Genomic DNA, 21,702 nt, shown 5'->3' with positions numbered 1-21,702 from the left:
GAAACGTTGTATCGTAAGGTTGGACATCCGGCAACAACATAACCTTAAAATAGCGATTTTGTATATCGGCGTCATATATCTTTTCTCGTGGGAAAATGTCGAGTTTCGAGCCGAACAAGCGTCACTCGCGTGAGCTTTTGATCGACTTCTTTAATTTGAAAAATTAAATTTGAAAGAAATGGTTTTTAATACAAATATTTAGTATTTCGTCCAAAATCCATTATTTTTTATAATCTCGGCACATCTTTTTGGCATTGAATCTATTAATTTTTCACATTTCTCTACTGTAACATTACAGTAAATATTACAGAAATATTGTCAATATTGTTGACTCAATAATGTTTACATTTAACACACGAGCCTTCGAGAATTAAAAGGTCAAGCATTTGTCTTCACTATCCCAAAATAAGAAACTGATTGGAAAGATAGTACTTAAGATACCTGTATAATTGAAATTAAATTCGTCGTCTTAAATTTTTGACCGCTATTGTACGTTCGACGATCCTTGCGAAGAACGCGAGACGTACTCGCGCCCAAGTATGCATGTATAGTATACGTTGCATATCGTACGACATGGATATAGCTCGAATCGCTTCGAGATAACGGTGACTTCGTGTCGCATTCAAATATTCATCGCTGCTCGAAGGATACAATTCTTCCGAGGCATTTTCTTATCCTTTATGGTACCATCCTGGTCGGTTTAACCCTTTCGCTCCGAGCGCCGAATATACGGCATCCAAACGATGTTTAAACAAGTGCCATAATATCTATAGTCGATGACAGGATTTTCTGCTTTGATAATTTTGTATTTTCATAATTTTGTATAATATAATAATTTTTCTCCTTTCATAATTTTGTATAATATAATCATTTTTCTCCTTTCATAATTTTCTATAATATAATCATTTTTCTCCTTTCATAATTTTGTATAATATTATATAATAATTTTTCTCCTTTCATAATTTTGTATAATATAATAATTTTTCTCCTTTCATAATTTTGTATAATACAATAATTTTTCTCCTTCCATATTAAAAATGTAAATAACGATTAAATGATTGTTTTCGTGGATTTTCTTCTCCTCCTCTGGATTGTTCGATTTATTCGTTCGAACGTGGTCGAGGTTCGTAGTTGAGAATCCGGGACGGCCGCCGGCTGCGATGAAATATTTACTATTTCGCCGGATCGCATTTCGCTCGGCGATTTTTATTCGTCACTCGACGAATAATCGACGGACGAGAATATTATTTTTCCGTCGCCCTGGGGAACTTTTCGATGATACCCGAAGCAAGTTGCAACGATGTTTGAACTGCCTGGGCGAGCGCGCGCGCTCTCAGGTCAGTATCCATCGACGGAGTGTCAACAGTTGCGTCACTGAGCACACTTTCCATTCGGCGGCCGCAGCTCCGGAACTCGGGGGGGGGAAAAAAAAATCCTCCGCTATGAAAGGAACTCTCGGAGCGCCGTTGACAATTGGCAATTCCGTGCGCGGGCACGGCTCGAGGGCTTTCAAAAATGTTAGGCGAAATCCGACAGGGAAATCGATGGAGTTCGCGTTCGCGTGTTCGTACGCGGACCGTTTCACCGCGGATGCGCTCGCCGAATCGCATTTTCTGTGCCGTGGATACGGCACGCAGGACTCTTTCTTGCAGACTCGCGAGAGACTTCTTGTAAGTTCGCAAGAAAATCGCGAGCGCAAGGTCTGTTGTGTTCGACGGGAACGCTCGCGTTCCGCGCGTCCGATTGCTTTACTCTCGCGTCCGACCAGTGTCGGCTATTTCCACTGGCGCGGATTCCTGCACAGGTCTCCCGTGTTGCACGCTGCGATGTTTTCGAGGGAATGAAATCTCCGCGCTGGAGAAAAATTGTCTACGTTCACTGGGGGAAATATAAACTGTGTGGAAATATATAGCTTGTTTTAATAATTTTGAAAATGTGAAACTAATGTAGTAATAATATTCGTAATTTTTTCTAATGTCTTTTTAGTGCTCTATTTGACTTGTTTTTGAAATAAATGTTATCTTTACTAGTTATTTTAGAGGAATTAGAATTAATTTATGTACGATATTAACCCTTTCAACTGGAACAACATTTATACGCTTTGCATCAATTTGTGTACTTTAATTATCGAATTTCGATTTCTATATTTTGCCTTTTCTATTTTAATATTTGCATCTTTATTTTTGTATTTTAACATTGATACTTTGATTTTTGTATTTTAATATTTGTATCTTGATTTTTACATTTTAATACTGGTATCCTGATTTTTGTATTTTAATATTGCTATCTTCATTTTTGTATTTTGATACTGGTATCTTGATATTTATATTTTAATACCTGTATCTTGATTTTCGTACGGTAATATTTTAATCTTGATTTTCGTCTTTCGATTATTGTATTACAACATCTGTATCTCGATTCTTGTATTTTAATTTTTCTATTTTATTTTCTGTATTTTAATTTTCTGTATTTTGATTTATTGTACAGAATTAAGACACGCCTAGTACATAATACAAGATTCATTGGCAAATCAGCGCGAATATATCACGGACCCCACCAGAATAAAATAAAAGACCGGTCGGCGAGTAACTTTCCGGGCCGCAGAGCCAAATATAATGCGAGGAAACGAATGAAAGCGATTTCGCAGATAGACCGCCGTAAATAAAGCTTCTCACGGGCGGAGTAAGATGGCTTCTGAAGGATATATAGCAGGGAATCTGACCGGAAATAGGGTGCGAGATATTTTGTGTTCGTCGACTACTTCGAACGAGACGAGACCGGAGGGGGAATTTATTGCCGGGCAAGGGTCATTGACTAAATCCCGTTGACATTATCCGCAGACCTATCGGTTCCTGGCATTCTTCGCAGACGCGTGCAGCTCAGTATTCGTCTCTCGAGAGAATTGCTCGCCAAATTATTTATATAGTACTTCCGAGCACCTTCGGCGAAGAAAAATAGATTTCCGGGGAAACGCTTCGGAAATTGATACGTACTGTATATTGGCGGAATCATTCATGCGTCGCCGTTCTGTTTCTTCGGGGAAAAATCGATTGCAGGAGAATTATTGATTTGTTATAATAGTGGCTTTTCCTCGTAAAGTATTTCTGTTTTCATACGAGAAAATGAAAGATATTTTTTAACGTTCAGAGTGTGGTATTTAATTCAGAGAAATTCAAGAAAGTTTTGGGAAAGTCAGGCAAGTTCATAGAAATTCAGGGAAATTCTAGAAAGCTCTGGGAAAGTCAGAGAAATTCAGGAATGTTCAGGAAAATTCAGAGATAGTTAGGAAAAATTAGGAAAATTCTAGAAAGCTCGGGAAAATTCAGGGAAACTTAGGAAAGTTTAGGAAAATTCAGGGAAATTTTAAAAAGCTTAGGAAAATTCAGAGAAAATCGGGAATGTTTAGGAAAATTCAGGAAAGTTCAGAGAAATTCAGGAAAGTTTTAGGAAAATTCTAGAAAGCTCAGGGAAAGTCAGAGAAATTCAGGAAAGTTCAGGAAAATTTAGAAAAATTCAGGATAATTTTTAAAAGCTCAGGAAAATTCAGAGAAAATCAGGAAAGTTTATGAAAATTCAGAAAGTTCAGGAAAATGCTGCAAAGTTCAGAAAACTTCACAGAAATTCAGGAAAGTTTTTGGGAAATCCTAAAAAGCTCAGGGAAAGTCAGAGAAATTCAGGAAAATTTAGGAGATTCAGAAAAATTCAGAGAATATTAGGAAAGTTCTAAAAAATACTAGAAAATACAAAAAAATTCAGGGAAGTTCAGGAAAGTTTAAGGAAATGCAGGAAAGTTCATAGAAATTGCAGAGAAAGCCAAAAAAGCTTATAAAAATTCAGAAAAATCCCACTGAATTAAAAAGAAAATCAGAGAAACTCCCAAACCTGCCAGCAACTAATAAATTACAAGAAACAATTAATCACAAACAAAACCACCGATTTCAGAGAATAATAATTTCCATTCTACAGAGGACTCGCCATAAATTGAACGGCATTAGGACCCGGTCGTTCGCCCATGGCCGGCGCATTAAATTTTTCGGCGCTCGTAGGACGCCGGTTATTGTGCGGGTAATTTCTCGCTTTAGAACATTAATTAAACGCCACAAATTCTCCCGTGACACACCGGGTGGGAGGGGGTTTTGCCCCGCCTAAAGTACCGGCAGCAGTCTAACACACAATTCCCTGGCACACACAGTTCTCTCGCGGCGCGCTGAGCCGAGGGGTGGGGGGATCCGGGGTTCCTCGCGTCTCGCTCGACGAGACGGTAGAACGGAGGAGTTCGGGAGGCCGCGGCCTTCTTCCCGTGGCGAATTTCGAAATAGGAAATGGCGGCGCGTCGCGGCGCAACCCGGGCCGGATTTCGGGAACGAGGTCGTCGGGGTTTAACGCTCTGCAACAGAAGCCCTTCTCCGTGGTGAAGCTGCCGGCGTTACTCGACTTATTAACTATCGGCCGGATGCGTTACTTTCCTGGCGAACTTCCCAGTAAACCTATCCTACCGGAATCCGAGCCCTCGCGCGTCGTTACGATGATTGCCTGGCAAATAGCAGGCGGATCGATTTGCTTTTTAACCCCTTCCGTCGCGACTCGTTCTCGCCTTGATTAGCATTGACTCATTCTCAATATTTTCCTTAGTAGCAGCAGATAATTTTTGTCTTTATTTATCTACGTAACTTTCATAATAGAAAAATTCAATTTGATTTCGATTTTAAATAAATTAATGATATTTATGTACAGTTTGGTCTTTTGTTACGAGTCGTAACTTCGTTATTATTGCATTTATGAAAAAATGCCAGAGGAGAAAGATAAATGGTTCGAAGAGCACTGCATCTGTAGGCCTTTAAATTTTTGTTAGATGCAGCAGTGCATGTGCAATTAACAATTGCATAATTTGTTTAAATAGAAACAAATATTTCTTTTTACGCAGATCGATTCTTCTGTTCATTCTACGTAAAAAATGATTAGGGTACCACAGCGAAAAAATCGTTAAATCTCGAGATATTTTGAAAAACTGTCTATTTAGCACTATATTTATAGAAGCTGGTCAACTTCGCGGATTCTGAATTCCATATTCGACGCATTCGGAACGCGTAAACGCTATATTTCGGTCATTATACAGTATCGGTTACCACATATCGTCATCTAGAGACCACCGTCGTTATTTCGTTTATAAAATATATTTTTGATAGGAAATAAAAATATCGCCTCGTTGGAGATCATTAAACGTTTCTTTAAACTTCACATTCTTCCCAAAAGAAGAAGTTTTAACCTATTCACGTTAAAAAAACCATTAAAGAAACACGTCGCGTTAAGCGAAGCCTCGAGATCATCGCTTTGAAGTAAAATACAGTTTCCACGCGTCGAATGCGCCATCGCAATTCAAAGAACATACAAATTGCTCCGCGCTTTCTGAAACATTTTAATGGTCGGAACTTTCGGAGAAAAAGCCCGCTTTACCGCGATTTATTCTACAAGATGTAAGAAGAACTTCTTCTTCGACCCGTTTAGAGCCGGCTTCTAAAGAGTATAAAAATTCTATGCGACATTTTCTCGCGAACTCCAAAACATCCTGGACGCCGTCTCGCTCGATCAAAGGCGTGGAACTCGCGTATTTTCTTTTCGAGTACCGCGCGTTCCAGCGAGAAGCGTATTCGCAATTTAACACTGTAAACGGTGGTGCCGAGTTCAAACGGTATTTAAGGGGTTCCATATATCTGCCGCGGCCTCGGACATCCGAAACTATAGCTCACCCAGGGGGATTCCTCTGTTCTTCGACGCGCGGAACGGCGCGGGAACTTTGAACTTCGTTGCGCCCGACAGTTACATAAATAGAAACTTTTCGACGGCGACGCGGAAACTATTTCAAATATTCTCGCGTCTGGTGTTCCCGGTACGCCGGGAAATTCGTCCCGCGATCGCCGAACGGACACCGTGAAATAATGGACGGCGCGGGTCGAATTACTTCGCAGGAGAGACGGGCCGGGTTCGCCGCGACGGTCGAACGACCTGCGAACGGGGATTTAATTATGGGGGAAAATGGGAGTTCGGTCGAGTTACGGGAGCAGTCGCACACGTTTTACGGACTGGCAACGGCCGCGCTGGAACGAGCCGATCAATCTTCGGATAATCGGAATACGGTTTACAGGCTCGTTCCGGGGCCACCACCGTAAAACTATCGACGATTTCAGTACTATTCTTATTCGAGATTTGTGCCTCGTTTTTCAGCTGACTTGTCAATTATTTTACGATTTGAGGGGGGAAGGATTGCTGGAGATCATTGCGTGGGTATGTGGACGCTATTTATTTGGATGATATTGTATATTATGGATGTTATTATATTATTTATTTGGATGATATTATATATTATGGATGCTATTATATTATATATTATGGATGTTATTATATTATTTATTTGGATGATATTATATATTATGGATGTTATTATATTATTTATTTGGATGATATTATATGTTATGGATGTTATTATATTATATATTATGGATGCTTTTCGAAAGTGGTGCGAGTACAGTTTCTGCAGTTTCGAGAGAATTAAAAGATAGCGTATTATAGTGAATTAAAAAATATAAATTACTTCTGTCAGGTCGGGCAATATTTTTACTAATTTATCAATGTGTAATTTGATTTTATCGTGACTTTTTCGTCTTTTGGACGAATTTAACTAAATTAATATTTATATATATTCACGGGCTGTAGAAGTACTTACATCATTTTCACAATTAGTAAATAGTAAAAATTATATATTTTCAATTATGGCAAAACAAGTATCATTTGAAATATATTTTATCCTAACCCAATCTTGTTTATAAATCATTTAGTATCCTAGTATCTTAGTATCACTTAGTATCTTTTCTCTCGAAAATTATAAATAAAAAGTATACAATGCACTGACCCAAAATTCTACAACATCTCATTTAAAAAACAATTAACTTACAACAATCTCCAGAATAAATAGTCCACTCGAAGTTTCAATAAATATACCTGTTATTTAATTAATAATACATATCGAAGCGTACAACATATTGTCCCTACTGCTATATTTGATTTTCGCGCAGACGACAAAATAAACAAAATAATATTGAAAAATATGAAAAACAAATATAAACCGCCGTGCATGGAACGTTCCCGAAAAATTCGGGATTGCAAAATCGAGGAGCCGGAAGGTAACGGGTTCAACGGGCCGTGCAGAAGCGTATAATGAAAATTGCCGCGACAGGTGCAAAATACCTGGGCGTTGAATCAGAATATTGGAAATATAATTGATGGTGATCGGCGACGAGGCGGACGAAGCGTCGTTTAAACGAATCGAATGAAATCGGGGGAAGTCACGGTTTAAGTTCTTAGGTTATGTTCAGGTTGAATTTCACGCGAATGAAGTTTTTCATAACTGAATTACCATTTTTATTAATATGTATCGTTTGATATTTAATATAAATATTTTGGTATAGCTATATATATTCTTTTCTTAGTGCATTGTACACTTTCATATTAATTATTTACATTAGCACATAACCTTAACAAATTCCGTGCCACGTGTACCACCGATGCTTGCATATTTATTTAATGGGCTAAAAGATAGTATATAACAAATCTAGAATGGAAGAATTAATTTCCGTCACAAGAATGGATCGTAATGAATTTGTTTTATTATTATAAACGATTTTTAATAATTATAGTGTTAGTGAAATAAATGACTAGAGTGAAGAATCGAGTAAAAATAGCTCGGCATAGAACGTGTTAATAACTAATAAAACAAATATTACAGCGAAAGTCGCTCTTGCCTAAGAGGGTTAACCCTTTCAGTGCCAACTAAAAAATCACATTCCGTTCAAAGAAATAGCAAGAATTCTGTAAAACCTGAAAATTACCAAATTCAAAACTGAAGAAGAAATCGTCGTTTATTAAAAATATTTAAAAAAACAATATTTGTTCGAGAGCAGCCGTCAACGATTTATCGCTCTTCGGTAGTGAAAGGATTGAACCGAACGCGTTGGAACAATAAACCGCGGCCGGCACAAGATAGAATTCCTTTCGCAGCGCCGGCCGTTCCGTGCTCCGCAGGATCGTTTTAAAGGTATGCAGATGGCTGTGTCCGAACGGCTATGATGTCGAACGGCCGGGAAGAACTTTCTAAATTCAGGTCAAGTGATAGCATCGCCGAAAAGGGAACCATACTCGTCCGCAATCCCGCGCTTCGAATGTCCTTATGCAAAATTCAAATGGACCGACGACAAGGAAAAGAAAAAAAAGAACACGTTGACTTTCGGCGTTCTCACCTTTAAGAATACCTTGGAGGGACTCGTGCCGCGGAATACGTCCTACGGAATATCAATTTTTCAGCGCGACGCGGCCGTCTCCGACGACGAAATTCTACGCGGAACTTTCCAGATGTTATATCGTTTATGTTTTCAAAGATAAATGTAAACGAATAATACGCGATTTTAATCGGCACGATTTTAAAGTCTGCGTTAATTGGTCCGTATGTCAATGTTTTAAAATGTTAATGTTAATATAATATATTGTTAATATAATGTTCCACATGTAGAATTGTGAATATTTTTATTTATAAGTTATGCAATTTTTATTCAATTTTTCGTTAGATCAGCGCCAAATAAATTTTTCTTTGGCATACTTTGCTGCAAGACAAACGCGAGACTCGAAATATTGCCTTAGATAAATATTACTAAAATAAATAATATTGCTATTATTAGCTAAATAATACTAACATTGCTAAGTAAATAATACGCTAGTATTACTAACTGAATACTGTTTTGTTAATCATCCAAACTTTGAATAAAAGGGCCAGACAATTTTTATTGCTTTCAAACAATAAAAGCAATAAAAGAAACAATTAATTTATTAACGCAAAAATTTCTCCAGTTATTTCTGCTGACAAAATTATTTCACATCTCTGATTCTATCAATTATTGTCACTACATGTTAAATGTAAAAATGTAAAAATAATGTTATAGCAATAACATTATAATAATGATATTATAATTATTAATAATTATACATAAAAATTATTGATAATTATAAAAAATATTAATATAACATTATAATAATGTTATATTAATAATTATAAATAAAAATTATTAATAATTATAAATATTTATAAATAATTATAAAATAACACTATAATAACAATATTATAATTATTAATAACATTATAATATTATAATAAAGCAAGGGGTTAAAAGGATAGCGAGGTCGAAGTGACGGTTACCTTGACACGCTGCGCGCAAGATGAAGGGCGGACGAGGGTGCGAGCGAGTCCCTGCGATCGCACCGACACCTGTGCTGATGGTAGGGCTGCCTGGACCGGTATATCGTCGTGACGACCGGTTGCTGTACTTGGGTTTGCGTTTGCAGTTGCGGCTGCTGCTGTTGCTGTTGCTGCTGTAACTGTAGCTGCGACTGCGTCTGCACGTCGCCGTCCAGTCTACAATGGAGCTCGATGTCCGGTACCGATCTCGTCGCCGGGTCTTCGTTGGTGCCGCTCTCCTCGGAGCCGCCGAGCCCCGAGACGGACAATTGTGGCGAGGCAACCAAAAAAGTCGCCCGATCCTGTCGCGTGAGCACCGGCTTGCCCTGAGACGCCGCGGCAACCACGACCGGCGGTGGTGGCGCCCTGCTCAGCAGGGCGGCCGTCTCCTCGTTGGAACCGTAATCGGTACCGTTACCACCCTCCTGCGAGCCGACGTTGCCGTTCGTGTTCATCTTGCGCCCGGGGATGATCCTCTGTCGCGTCACGTCGCCATTCTCTGCAACCAAACAATCTTCGTCAGTAACAGCTCCTACTGCCATGTTAGTGTGACATATAACCAAGTTATATGTGTGACATGTTAGATGGTTTTCAACAAGGTACAATCGGGGTAAAAATATTTCATTATGAATAAGTAGGTTAGGACATTTTTATAAAATATATATACTGTTCGAAAATATTATATTATTTAATAGTGAAAAGTGTTGGGTAAGAATTGGTCTGACGATAATTTGATAACAAATCATTGCAGAATGATGATCCCTTTTTTAAATTGAAGCTTGGGATTTCTGTTTTAAGAAAATTGTTCTTGATTTTGTAATCGATGCATCCTCATTAATGTAAATATTTAAATATGATATAAATGCTCTCGGGTAAAAATACCTGAAAAATATTATAGCATAGAAAATTTTTGGATGAGAGAAGGCCCAATTTGTCTGACAATAACTCGATGGAAAATCATCGTAGGATAATAATCTTCTTTTTTTAAATTAGAGTTTAGAATTTCTACTTTAAGACGGTGATTCTTGATTTTGCGTTTAATGCATCATAATTATTGCAACTATTTAATTATGATATAAATATGCTCTCTGGTAAAAATACCTCAAAGATATTATAACATAGAAAAATATTAGACAAAAGTGGGTCCACTTTGTCTGATAATAACTCGATGATAAATCATTTTAGGACGATGATTCCATTTTTAAATTGAAGCTTGGAATTTCTACTTTAAAACCGTGGTCCTTGATTTTGTGATTGAAGCATCATTATTATTGTAACTATTTAAATAAAATGCTATATTTGTCATATTGAAAATTTCCAGGTTTGAAGAGCATGGCTTCACATTTAAATAATTACAGTATTTAGGATACACCGAACTTAAAATCTAAAAATATTGTCTAAAAGTAGAAGTTTCAAGCTTTAATTAAAAAATAGAGCCATTACCCTAGCACGATTTTTCATAGAGTTATCGTCAATCATATTTGACCAATTTTTATCGAAAAGTCTCTGCTATAATTCGAGCACCGTAATTTAATAAAAAGTATAATAATAATAACTCCATTATTACTGCATTTCCAAAAAGAACTAACTATTTTATTTATCAAATTCCCCAGGCTTATATAAATTGCAAAAACAAAGAAATGATAAAGAGTATTATATCCACAGAAAATCACCTTAATGCACAATCATAACTCTGTTCTATCGACTTAGAAAAATTGTTAAATATCACATCAAAAGAATTATAAATTCTTATAGTATTTCCAAAATAATCTCCACACTATAAAAGACCATTAAATTTTCTACAGCGATTCTTCCACAATACAATCCTTTCTCCATTTATTCAAATGCAGGAAATTCGCAGAATCGCCGAGAAAACGTCTACATTCCGTGTCACGTCGATTATACTAGTCGGAAACAGCCGTGAAAAGAAATCGAAGACGGATATGCCGTCGCTAGAGCTCGGCTCCCGCCGGATCGGATAAGAGTTAGGGGACAAGATTTCGCATTCGATCTCTTAGGATCCGCGGGGAGTTCTTTGAACAGAGAAGTTCGGGGATTCCTGTGTCGGATAAGAGTTGGATCAAAGTAGAGAGGGGACAGCGGTGTCCCTGCATCAGAAAACTGGAGGACAACCGAAGTAGATCGAAGTTGAGGCGAGCGACGCGTCCGTCTGAGATGATAATTCTATTTTTCCTCTGGCACAGACGCGCGAGAGAATTAAAAATAAGTTCCGCGTGCTTTATCGACAAAGACTCTCTCTCTCACGTTCGAAAGGTGAAAAGACACCTTGAGCAAAGCGTCCGTGGCTAGCAAAAATCGTTTGCTATCTGTTCAACGTTCCATCCGTTAGTACACGCCCGTATCCATTGTTAAACGTTGTTCAAATTTCCTGCTCGCCGTTGAAGCAAATTATATTCCGCAAAATCAAAGTCGACGAAAACAGCGAGCTCTTCGTTGAAAGAAAGATTTTTAAAATGAAAAGCTAGTCCGTCGAACACGAATGTCTGGACACTTCTGAACAATGTCTCCTTCGTTGCAGAATCGTTCGAGCAAGAAACGGTGGAAGGAACGTCGTATTAAAATAGCGCAGACCATAAAGTTTCCTAAAAATATATATCGAATTTATCAGGAAATAGGGGATTGCTTATTGATTCGGCTAATAATAATCCTTCAACCGATCAGTGCTTGCTATAACGCGGAACGATTCGTATATATTAACACTTTAACCACCGGTCATTCGGTAAACATTTTTATATTTTCATAATATTTATTCTAGCTATTTTTATTTATCTTTATTTTTGTCATGGTAGTATCATATTTATTTTTATTATGTTAGTGTTATATTTATTTTTATTATGACAGTATTATATTTATTTTTATTATGACAGTATTATATTTATTTTTATTTTAATACTGTTATATTTATTTAATCTGGTACTATATTATCTGGATATTTATTAGGCTTACTTTCATTATAGTAGTATTATATATTATATTTTTTTTTATAACCACAGTATTTAATTTATTTTTATTATGAGAGTATTATGTTTATTTTTATTATATTAGTATTATATTTATTTAATCTGGTACTATATTATCTGGATATTTATTAGGCTTACTTTCATTATAGTAGCATTATATATTATATCTTTTTTATTACCATAGTATTTAATTTATTTTTATTATGGCAGTATTATATTTATTTAATCTGTTAATATATTATCTGGACATTTATTAGACTTATTTCCATTATAGTACTATTATATTTATTTTTATCACGCTAGTAGAATATTTATTTTACCTTATTTCATTTTTTCAATATACGCTGGTCCAAAACTCGACGAAAGTAATATTTAACCCGTTCAATCAAGAGTCCGACAGACAAGACGATCAAGTCAGTCGAAGATTATCGAAACGTCGAAAACGCGACGGAATCCCCCCACCGCCGTCGAAGCTCTTTCGAAAGATTCCGCTCAAGTTGGCTCTAGTAAGCTGTTAACTTCGCTAGCGGGCTAGCCGGAACTTTTAATTGGAGGACCACCGACGAATCCAATTGTCTGCTGTTTGAGCAAACTTTCGACGGCGGGGTACAACAGGGTACTAATTACGATTTCGAGCACCCGACGGATCGCGCCATTCTTCCGGCGGACTGACATTATCCGTTTCGGCGAGCGTCCGCCGAATTTGTAAATTCGCGGGACGGCAAGCGGCTTAACAAACTCGCCGGAGGGGGGGGGAGCTCTAGCAACAATTGCTTTCCGACGTTAACGGAGCGCTCAGATATTTACATTCAGATATTTTTAAACTAAAAATTATATGTTTTTTAAATTAATCTTGTTGGTGGATTGTTATTTGCGCAGCGGCGTGAATAATAATATTGTGCAGAGTTAAAAATTGTTTAGATGTAGATTAGAATTTTACTAGGCTGGAAGCAGAAGTTTTTTTAATTTTAGTAATAATTGATAGAGAGACTTTTTTGTAAAATGAGATAAAGTGTAACTTCAATTCAATAACATCAATCAGCAGTGAAGAATATTGTTGATAAAATTGCTGATAGAGTTAATAGCACGGTGAACATTTAAGAGAGGTTTGTTAATAAACTAGATAAAAGAATAAACTACTTGTAGAATAAATTACGAGTAGCTAACAACAATGTAGACTATTAAATAATATTTTTATATATAGCATAAGACTATTAGTGATAGTTCAATATTAGTACAGTTAACGCGCAACTTAATCAATAATAATAAAAAAAAGAACTGGTATAAAAACAAAATGGAAGGAAATGGTGGCCAATAAGACAGTGGTGGGAGTCACGAGGCGTCTTTTGTTCAGAATCGGCCAGTCTCGGTCCCTCGTTTTTCAAAAATTGGGCACTGATCAAAGAAAGAATTTCTGCGAATAAAACAAACGCACTTATCATACTTCTACGATAGCATTAACATAGCTAGATTAGTGGAAATCAACCCTAAATTTTCTCTGTGCCATCTTCCGAGCAACCAACATTGCAAACATTTATTCTTCCATTGAATCGCATCGAGTTCTCGAGACGATTTTATAAATACCCTCTGCGCAACGCGACCCATGCGGCATTAATTACCGCGTTAATTAAAAGCGGACGAGAACGCGCGTCGAACAATACTCATGAATATATGCATAATATTGTAATATCAATAGTGGAGTCGTTCACGGAATAATGAATTTGAAATACGGATATGGAGATTGAAAGTGTAATTGGAGATTAAGCTTCGTAAACGAAGTTAATGCAATCTACGCGCGCTCTATAATTTTACGTAACACGATCTACGTGGCGCCGGATTAATTAACTTTTTCAGTCTGCAAATAAATACGTTCGGAGATGATCTCGAAAATAATCCGCGATATTTCGCGCCACTCAAGTCATTCGTGTTTTAGCATTCGACCGCAGTCGAATGATATTTAATATGATATTTAATAATTATCGAGTTAATTGTCGATAATTATATCGATAATTAATTCGACGGGAAATTCGCGAGACGCGGAACAATTAACCCTTTGCACTCGAGCGACGACTTTGAGGCACTAAAATTGTGTCTATAAATAACAAAAATTAAATTAACTATTAAAATTAATATTAAAATTAATATTATATTAATATTTATGTCCAGATAATATAGTACCAAATTAAATAAATATAATAGTATTAAAATAAAAATAAGTGTAATACAAGCATGATCAGAATAAATATAATACTAATATAATAAAAATAAATATAATACTGTCATAATTAAATTTGTATTTTGTCTATACAAAGTTTAGATTTTAAAAAATTGTTAAATAGCGAAACTATTGGTATGAATCACAGATTTATGATTCAAACGGCCTTCGAGAGGAAAGGGTTGAAACAAGGACTGCTAACGATGCCGTGCGATTATTTTAAGCGGACAGTTGAAATTCGAGATTAAATATACGAAAACCGGGGAGTACCACTGCGACGCTGTCATATTTCTGTTAATGCGAAGTGTTTATGCATTTAGAATGCAGCCGCCTGCTCCGCGATACTGCAGGCGCTGATGAGCTCGTTAGAAGACCGTTCCTTTCCTTTGTTTCGGAAGGACCTCGCACGCTTTACCTCGACACTCTTCGCCGCTTATTCCGAACGCTTAGCTTCGCGCTGCTGGTGCAACGTACAAGTGCGTACTCCCGCGCATTTTTTAACTCGTTCGCTTCGGATCGAAATTAAGTCGAACGTGCAGCAAGCAAAGGGGAAGAGTTGGAAAGGGTTGTTAACAAGAATTAGGTTTGCAGAGTATACTGCGTGAACTTTTATTGTTAGAGTATATTGCAAAAATTAATTATTATATACTGCGAAAATTAATTATTGTATGATGAAAAAATTAATTATTGTATGATGCAAAAGTTAATTATTATATACTGCAAAAATTAATATTGAAGAGAAACTGTAAATTATGTAATAACTTGATTATAAAGCAGTATATTTTTATATAATTATTTTTACCATAGATTCATGTATTATTATTGCAAGAAATATAAAAATGTTAATCGTTTGCACTCGAAGTCATTTCAACTGCGAATGTGAGATAATTTTTACAATAAAATTATTTATATAACAAAAATGAAGTATTATATAAGCGAAATTAATTCTTGCGATTTATACTAACGGTTTCACTATTTAAAAATTTTTTAAACCTAAACTTTTTTGTTATAAAAATTATTTTCGTACGTAATAGAACAATTTAAAGGGTAATATAACAATGTAAAGGGTTAAACCACTGTAGCCTCAGTTATTTTATATTAGCTTAGTTATTTTATTATAGCCTCAATAATTCGAAGACAATGTCCTCCCCTCTATCTCTCTCTCTCTCTCGCTCTTCGAAAATTATATCCTCACCATTTATATTGTTTTCCGTAAACACTGTTCTATAGCGTGCAATTTCTAAGCTAAGTCGCTTTGAGAGCGACTTCCGAGGTTGATCAGTGTTAGGACGACGCCTTGATCCTCTCTCGGGTCATCCTCGTTCAACGTTGATCCCATACATAGCGCAGCCCGTTACCATAGCGAGCCTAATTTCATCGGGCTCGACTTAATGCGGTAGTGAAACTCCTAATGTCCGTCTATTCCCTACCAAGTGAAAGAGTTAAGTGCGGGGGGACGCGTTCGGCGCCGAGTTATCGAACTTTTATTAGCCGGGCTGTACGTAGCTGTCGGGGAGACAAAGAGAGAAAGAGAGAGAAAGAGACAGACAGAGAGAGATATAGAGACCAAGAAAGGGACGGAGAGATAGAGAGACAAAGGGAGAGACTAAGAGAGACATAGACAGATAGAGAGAGAGAAAAAGAGAGATAGAGAGAAAGAGAGAAATCGACAGAGAAACAGAGAGACCAAGAGTGAAACAGAGAGATAGAGAGACTAAGAGAGAAATAGAGAGATGAAAATACCAAGAGAGAGACGGAGAGATAAAGAGAGAAATAGAGAGACCAAGAGAGAGACGGAGAGATAGAGAGACCAAGGGAGAGACTAAGAGAGACATAGAGAGATAGAGAGGCCAAGAGAGAGACTGAGAGAGAAATAGAGAGATAGAGAAACCAGGAGAGAGACTAAGAGGGAAATAGAGAGATAGAGAGATAGAGGGAGAGAGAGACAGAGAGATAGAGAGAGAGACCATGATAGAAACAGAGAGACTCAGAGATAGCATGAGTGAAACAGAGAGACTCAGAAAGAGATAGGGAGATAAATTGAGGAACAGAGAGATAGAGAGAAAAAGAGAGAAACAGAGAGACCAAGAGAGAATCAGAGAGGTAGAGAGACAATGAGAGAGACCAAGAGAGAAACAGAAAGACAAAGAGAGAAACAGAAAGACCAAGAGATAAAGAGAGAGGGAGCCGAATGATATCCAATTAGTACCTGAACCTCTGAAAAGTGCTCATTAGCCACGCCCCCTTTCCGTCTCCGCCCCCCGTAACACCCATAAGCCACTCGTCTTCTGCTAACTCGGCTTAGTAAATACCGATGCATAAAACTTTCCGGCGATGTTCGAAAACTTTCCGCGGGAAAACCCTATCCCGTTTTAATCATTCGCTTTTTTTCTTTTTTCATCCATTGTTTCATCTCTCCTTCGGGAATCCGTTCGAATTTTTTGCCCCGCGAAATGATAATATCCTTGCGGGGAAACCGATGCAATATTTTACAATTTCGCAAAAGGTCGTTCGTTTTGTTCGTTCGCCGTGCTTTTGACTTGAGAATTTCACGTGACAGATGAAAAGTATTTTTCATGGAACGTCGGAGCGTTTTTCGGAGATATTTAATTTGAAATCGGGTATAGTCTGTAATGATGGAGTTTAATGTTATTTAATGTTGTATAAATAATTCTTGGACGATCGAGAAATTCGAGTTTTCGCGAAGATGTACAATTCTGAAGAAAAATGAGATATTACCGGGAAAATTAAAAATGTTAGGTAGGTCTATCGGGACTTGAGAGATGCAGGAGAGATTGCTGAATATGTCAATGTAAATTTATTTATATTTTATGCTTGAAGGTAGAGGTTAACCTAATACAACTCGGCTTCCTATAACACTGTTTCGCTTTAATAAGGGGAATGAATTATGAAAACTTTTCCACGACACTGTACTTCTACAGAATTAAGTATCACAATTTTGATTTAACATATCTAAGAACCAAATTGTTATAAAATAACGACGGAAAGTGAATAAAATAATTATTACAAAATTGTTATAAAATAACGACGGAAAGTGAATAAAATAATTATTACAAAATTGTTATAAAATAACGACGGAAAGTGAATAAAGTAATTATTACAAAATTGTTATAAAATAACGACGGAAAGTGAATAAAGTAATTATTACAAAATTGATATAAAATAACGACGGAAAGTGAATAAAATAATCATTACAAAATTGTTATAAAATAACGACGGAAAGTGAATAAAATAATTATCGCTAATAGATTTCTTTCGTATTATACATTTATATCTCTAATAAAAATTACAAATTGCTTATATAAAATTAAAAAGAATTATTACAAGCTTCTAAGAAGCTCTCGGAACGTAACCACCCTTTCCTGGACCTTCTACAACAAAATTTCCTACGATCTTATCTATTATGTTCCAGGAGCTTTGCCGCCAAGGATCAGCCACTGTAAAATCCGGAAAAAATTCAAGTTCGACGGGCGGCGAAGTTAAGTGCACCTACGTCGTCGAATCGGAGAAGACCGGGGACCGGTTCTCGATAAATTATTGGCGAGGGACGCGAGAGCCGCAGATCAAAGTCTCCGGCAGGGAAGATCCTCGACGCGGAGGCCGTCCTTTGGGGCTTTCCCCGAGCGCGACTTTAATTAATGGACAGCGATAGCGGCTTCAAACACGATATTCGAGCGAGCGCGCGCGCGCGCGGCTCCAGAGCGGCGCGCTTGTCCTTCACGTTTACATGTCCCAATTCCATAATGCTCTGCGGAGAGTGCCCTCTCTAAGAATACTTTGGGGTGCCTCTCTCTCTAGCGCGGCGTCGAGGCGAATTAAAGCGGCACCGATTCCCCTGTTTCAGCGATTAATTTGTCGCCCCCCTCTCGTCGACCGAAATATTTCATCGGCTCGGTTAGGCCTTCGACGACGGGAACAATCATTTTGTCAATCTTCGTTGGGAAATAATTTTTAAAATATCTTTTTGTTGGTATTAGTGAATCTCTGGTGATCGAAAAGAAAGGAGAATTCAAGATCTCCTTTGAGATCTGGAGAATGTTTGCGAAATATGGAATTTAATATAGCAACCGCGTTGGTTTTAGAATTATATTTATTAATATTAGTGATATATTATAGCTGATTTTTTCATTTATTTATCGGCCTTAGGAATACACTTCTCAGCGAAATTATAGCACAGAAAAGTTCGAGATAAAAATAACGATAACTCCGCGAAATATTGTTGTAAAATAATGAATCTATTTTTAAATTAAAGCCTGAAGCTTCTACTTTAAGACAATATTTCTAGATTCCACGTTCTATGCACCCACAATACTGTAACTATTTAAACATAAAGCTATGTTCCTCAAGCTCGACAATTTTCGATATAACTAACATAGCCTCATATTTAAATAATTACAGTGCCGAGACTGCTTTAATCATAAAATTAAAGACGACCATTTTAAAGTAGAAATTCCAAGCTTTATTTAAAAAAAAAAGATCATCGTCCTACGATGATTTCTCACGGAATTGTCACTGGCCAAAGTTGGCCCATTCGTATTCGTCTGCATTTTATTCTCTTCGAGTGGTGTACTAAAATGATTTCGAAACGCGATACGGCGATTATCAGAGGTGCTTCGCAGTGACCGCTCGACCGGAAAGGCTTAACAGCTTAACGCTCTTAATGTTCGAAGCGCAGTGCGAAAGGAAAACAGTATATTCCGAGCAACTATTTCCGGGGATCTCGCGAGAGTGAGAGCGGAGCGAAGCCGCGGTGTGTTCCCTTTTCTTTGTTCGAGCCGGCGTTCGGGGCCATTGCGTCTTTTCATCGTTCGCTTATCGCGCCGTGGAACGGCGGGAAGACAACGGGAACGATCGAGAAGCCTCGCATTTGCCCAGACAATTTCCTCGGTCTTTTATCGCGCGCAGCTACGAGGCGAATCCCTGGCGATACTGTTTCCGCGGGGACGTCTCTCTCTTTCTCTCTATCTATCTATCTACAGTAGCGGTCAAAAATTTAAGACGACGAATTTAATTTCAATTATACACGTGTAATGTAAGTACCATCTTTCCAATCAGTTTCTTATTTTGGGATAACGAAGACAAATGCTTGACCTTCTAATTCTCGAAGGCTCGTGTGTTAAATGTAACCATTATTGAGTCAACAATATTGACAATATTTCTCTACTGTAATATTTACAGTAATATTACAGTATAGTATGTAGTATATAGTATATAGTATACAGTATATTTCTCTACTGTAATATTTACAGTAATATTACAGTAGAGAAATGTGAAAAATTAATATAGATTCAATGCCAAAAAAATGTGCCGAGGTTATAAAAAATAATGGATTTTGGACGAAATACGAAATATTTGTATTGAAAACCATTTTGTTTCTGTTTATTTTCTCCTATTATTTCGTAGTCTTAAACTGTTGTCAATGGAAATGTAACATGGATTTACTTTTTTGTTATATGTTCTAACTAATAAGTTCGAAACCGAACATAAATGTTTTTGTAACTGTTTAAATAAATGAGTAGACGATTATAATTAAAGATAGAACCACCATAATATTGTATCGATATAAATATACACGATATAAATATATTCTTCTACAATTCTTTGACATAACCTCAACACGTCGTCACCGTCGCTACGTTAAACAGAATATAATAATATTAAAAATAATTACAGCCTAACAGCGTATAGTTTCGTGCAATTTGTGCAACAAATAACGAAATTCATTTCATTGCATCAAGAAGTGGAGAGAGAGAGAGAGGGAGAGAGAGAGAGAGAGAGCGGGAGAAAGGGAGTTTCTGCGTGGAGAAAAGTGGTTTGCCCGGAAGGATCCGTGAAATATCCCAGGAAGAATCTTGGAAGTCCTTCCACCCTCGGCAATAAAAGGGAATGTCTGACGGCGGCCGATCGGGCAGGGGTTGGAATGCAACTGTAGGGGGCGAGGAGGGGGGGGGGGGGGGGGAGACTAGATAGCGTCGGACACGAGCGTAAAGTAGCCGCAAATGAAGAACCGGATGGGGCGGGCCGACGGAATTTCAGGCCGATACCACCGGGCGTTTCGTTTCCGCGGGCCGCGCGGGTGTCGCTTTCCCTCCGCTTCCGTTCGTTCTCGTTATCTGAGCGAAGCTTTCGCGCGAGACCCCGCGATTAGATAGCGGCCCGCGTCGAGGTGTCCCGGCGCGCCCTGAAATTACTCTTCCGAACCGTGGACGGTCGATCAACCCGACGCGCTCGCGCGGCCCCTCACATCGGAGAACAATTTACAACTTACGGGCTGATCGAATTTCCAGCCGAAATAATACTTAACTAATGATTTGTCGGAGGAGATAGAACAATGCATTGGTAAAAATTATTTATCAATAAATATTAAATATTTATTTATATAATTTATATGATTTATTAATTATTAAATATTAAGTATTAAATATATATACTAATAGGACTTCCGTTTCCGGTAGCGAAAAATATATATACTAATAAGTAATTATTAAATATATATTAAATATTCTATAATATATGCTGAGATTTATTTATCAATAAATATTAAAGATTAATTTATATAATTTATTAAATATTAAATATGAAACATTAAATATATATATATATATACCAATAATTATTAAATATTAAAATATTAAATATTATTAAATATTATTAAATATTATTAAATATTATTAAATATTATTAAATAATTATTAAAATAATAGTTATTAAATGTTCATTAAATATCCTATAATATATGCTGCAACAGTTTCGCGACAGCAGTTCCAACGAAACAGCTTCGCCGCGTCGGTGCCCTATGATTCGCTCGGGGTCGGCATTATAATTTCCCTTTCACTCAACCTTACCGTGCACGGCCGCGCATAGCAGACTTCGATTTTTTCCCGTCGCCCGGATGTTTTCGCTTTTTTCCTAAGCGCGCGCGTCCGGCCGCCTCAAAGAAGCAAGTTTGTTTGCGAAACTGTTCCGCGGCCTCTAATACGCGCGACCGCGTCTGTGAAAAAGTGTGCTCCCATTCAAAGCGGAAAACGCGAGGGGGTAAAATCGCCGGGGAGCCGGGGTCCCGGAAGAATAACGCCGGGAAAATTGACTCGCGGCTCGCATCACGGCGTCGACCGCGATAACAGGGCGGAGAGGTTGCAGCCGCTCTTCTTTTCGTCGATTTTTCGGCCGCTTTCGGCGAACCGGCAACGTCGTTAACCCTTTGC

The 21,702-nt window shown here is 37.5% G+C and overlaps 1 protein-coding gene across 1 annotated transcript in view; it reads right to left on the bottom strand.

The window, feature by feature from the left end:
- The window catches only part of LOC144475135 (uncharacterized), a 159,839-nt gene that overhangs the window by 87,264 nt on the left and 50,873 nt on the right, over positions 1–21,702 (bottom strand). The window contains exon 2 of the mRNA XM_078190715.1: positions 9,242–9,779. Coding sequence (XP_078046841.1) covers positions 9,242–9,735 — 494 coding nt within the window. The 5' untranslated portion in view covers positions 9,736–9,779. The remainder of the gene's footprint in view (positions 1–9,241; positions 9,780–21,702) is intronic.

The sequence above is a fragment of the Augochlora pura genome, chromosome 9, assembly GCF_028453695.1.
Source record: "Augochlora pura isolate Apur16 chromosome 9, APUR_v2.2.1, whole genome shotgun sequence".
Lineage (NCBI taxonomy): Eukaryota > Metazoa > Arthropoda > Insecta > Hymenoptera > Halictidae > Augochlora > Augochlora pura.
This window is presented reverse-complemented; position numbering and strand designations above follow the sequence as displayed.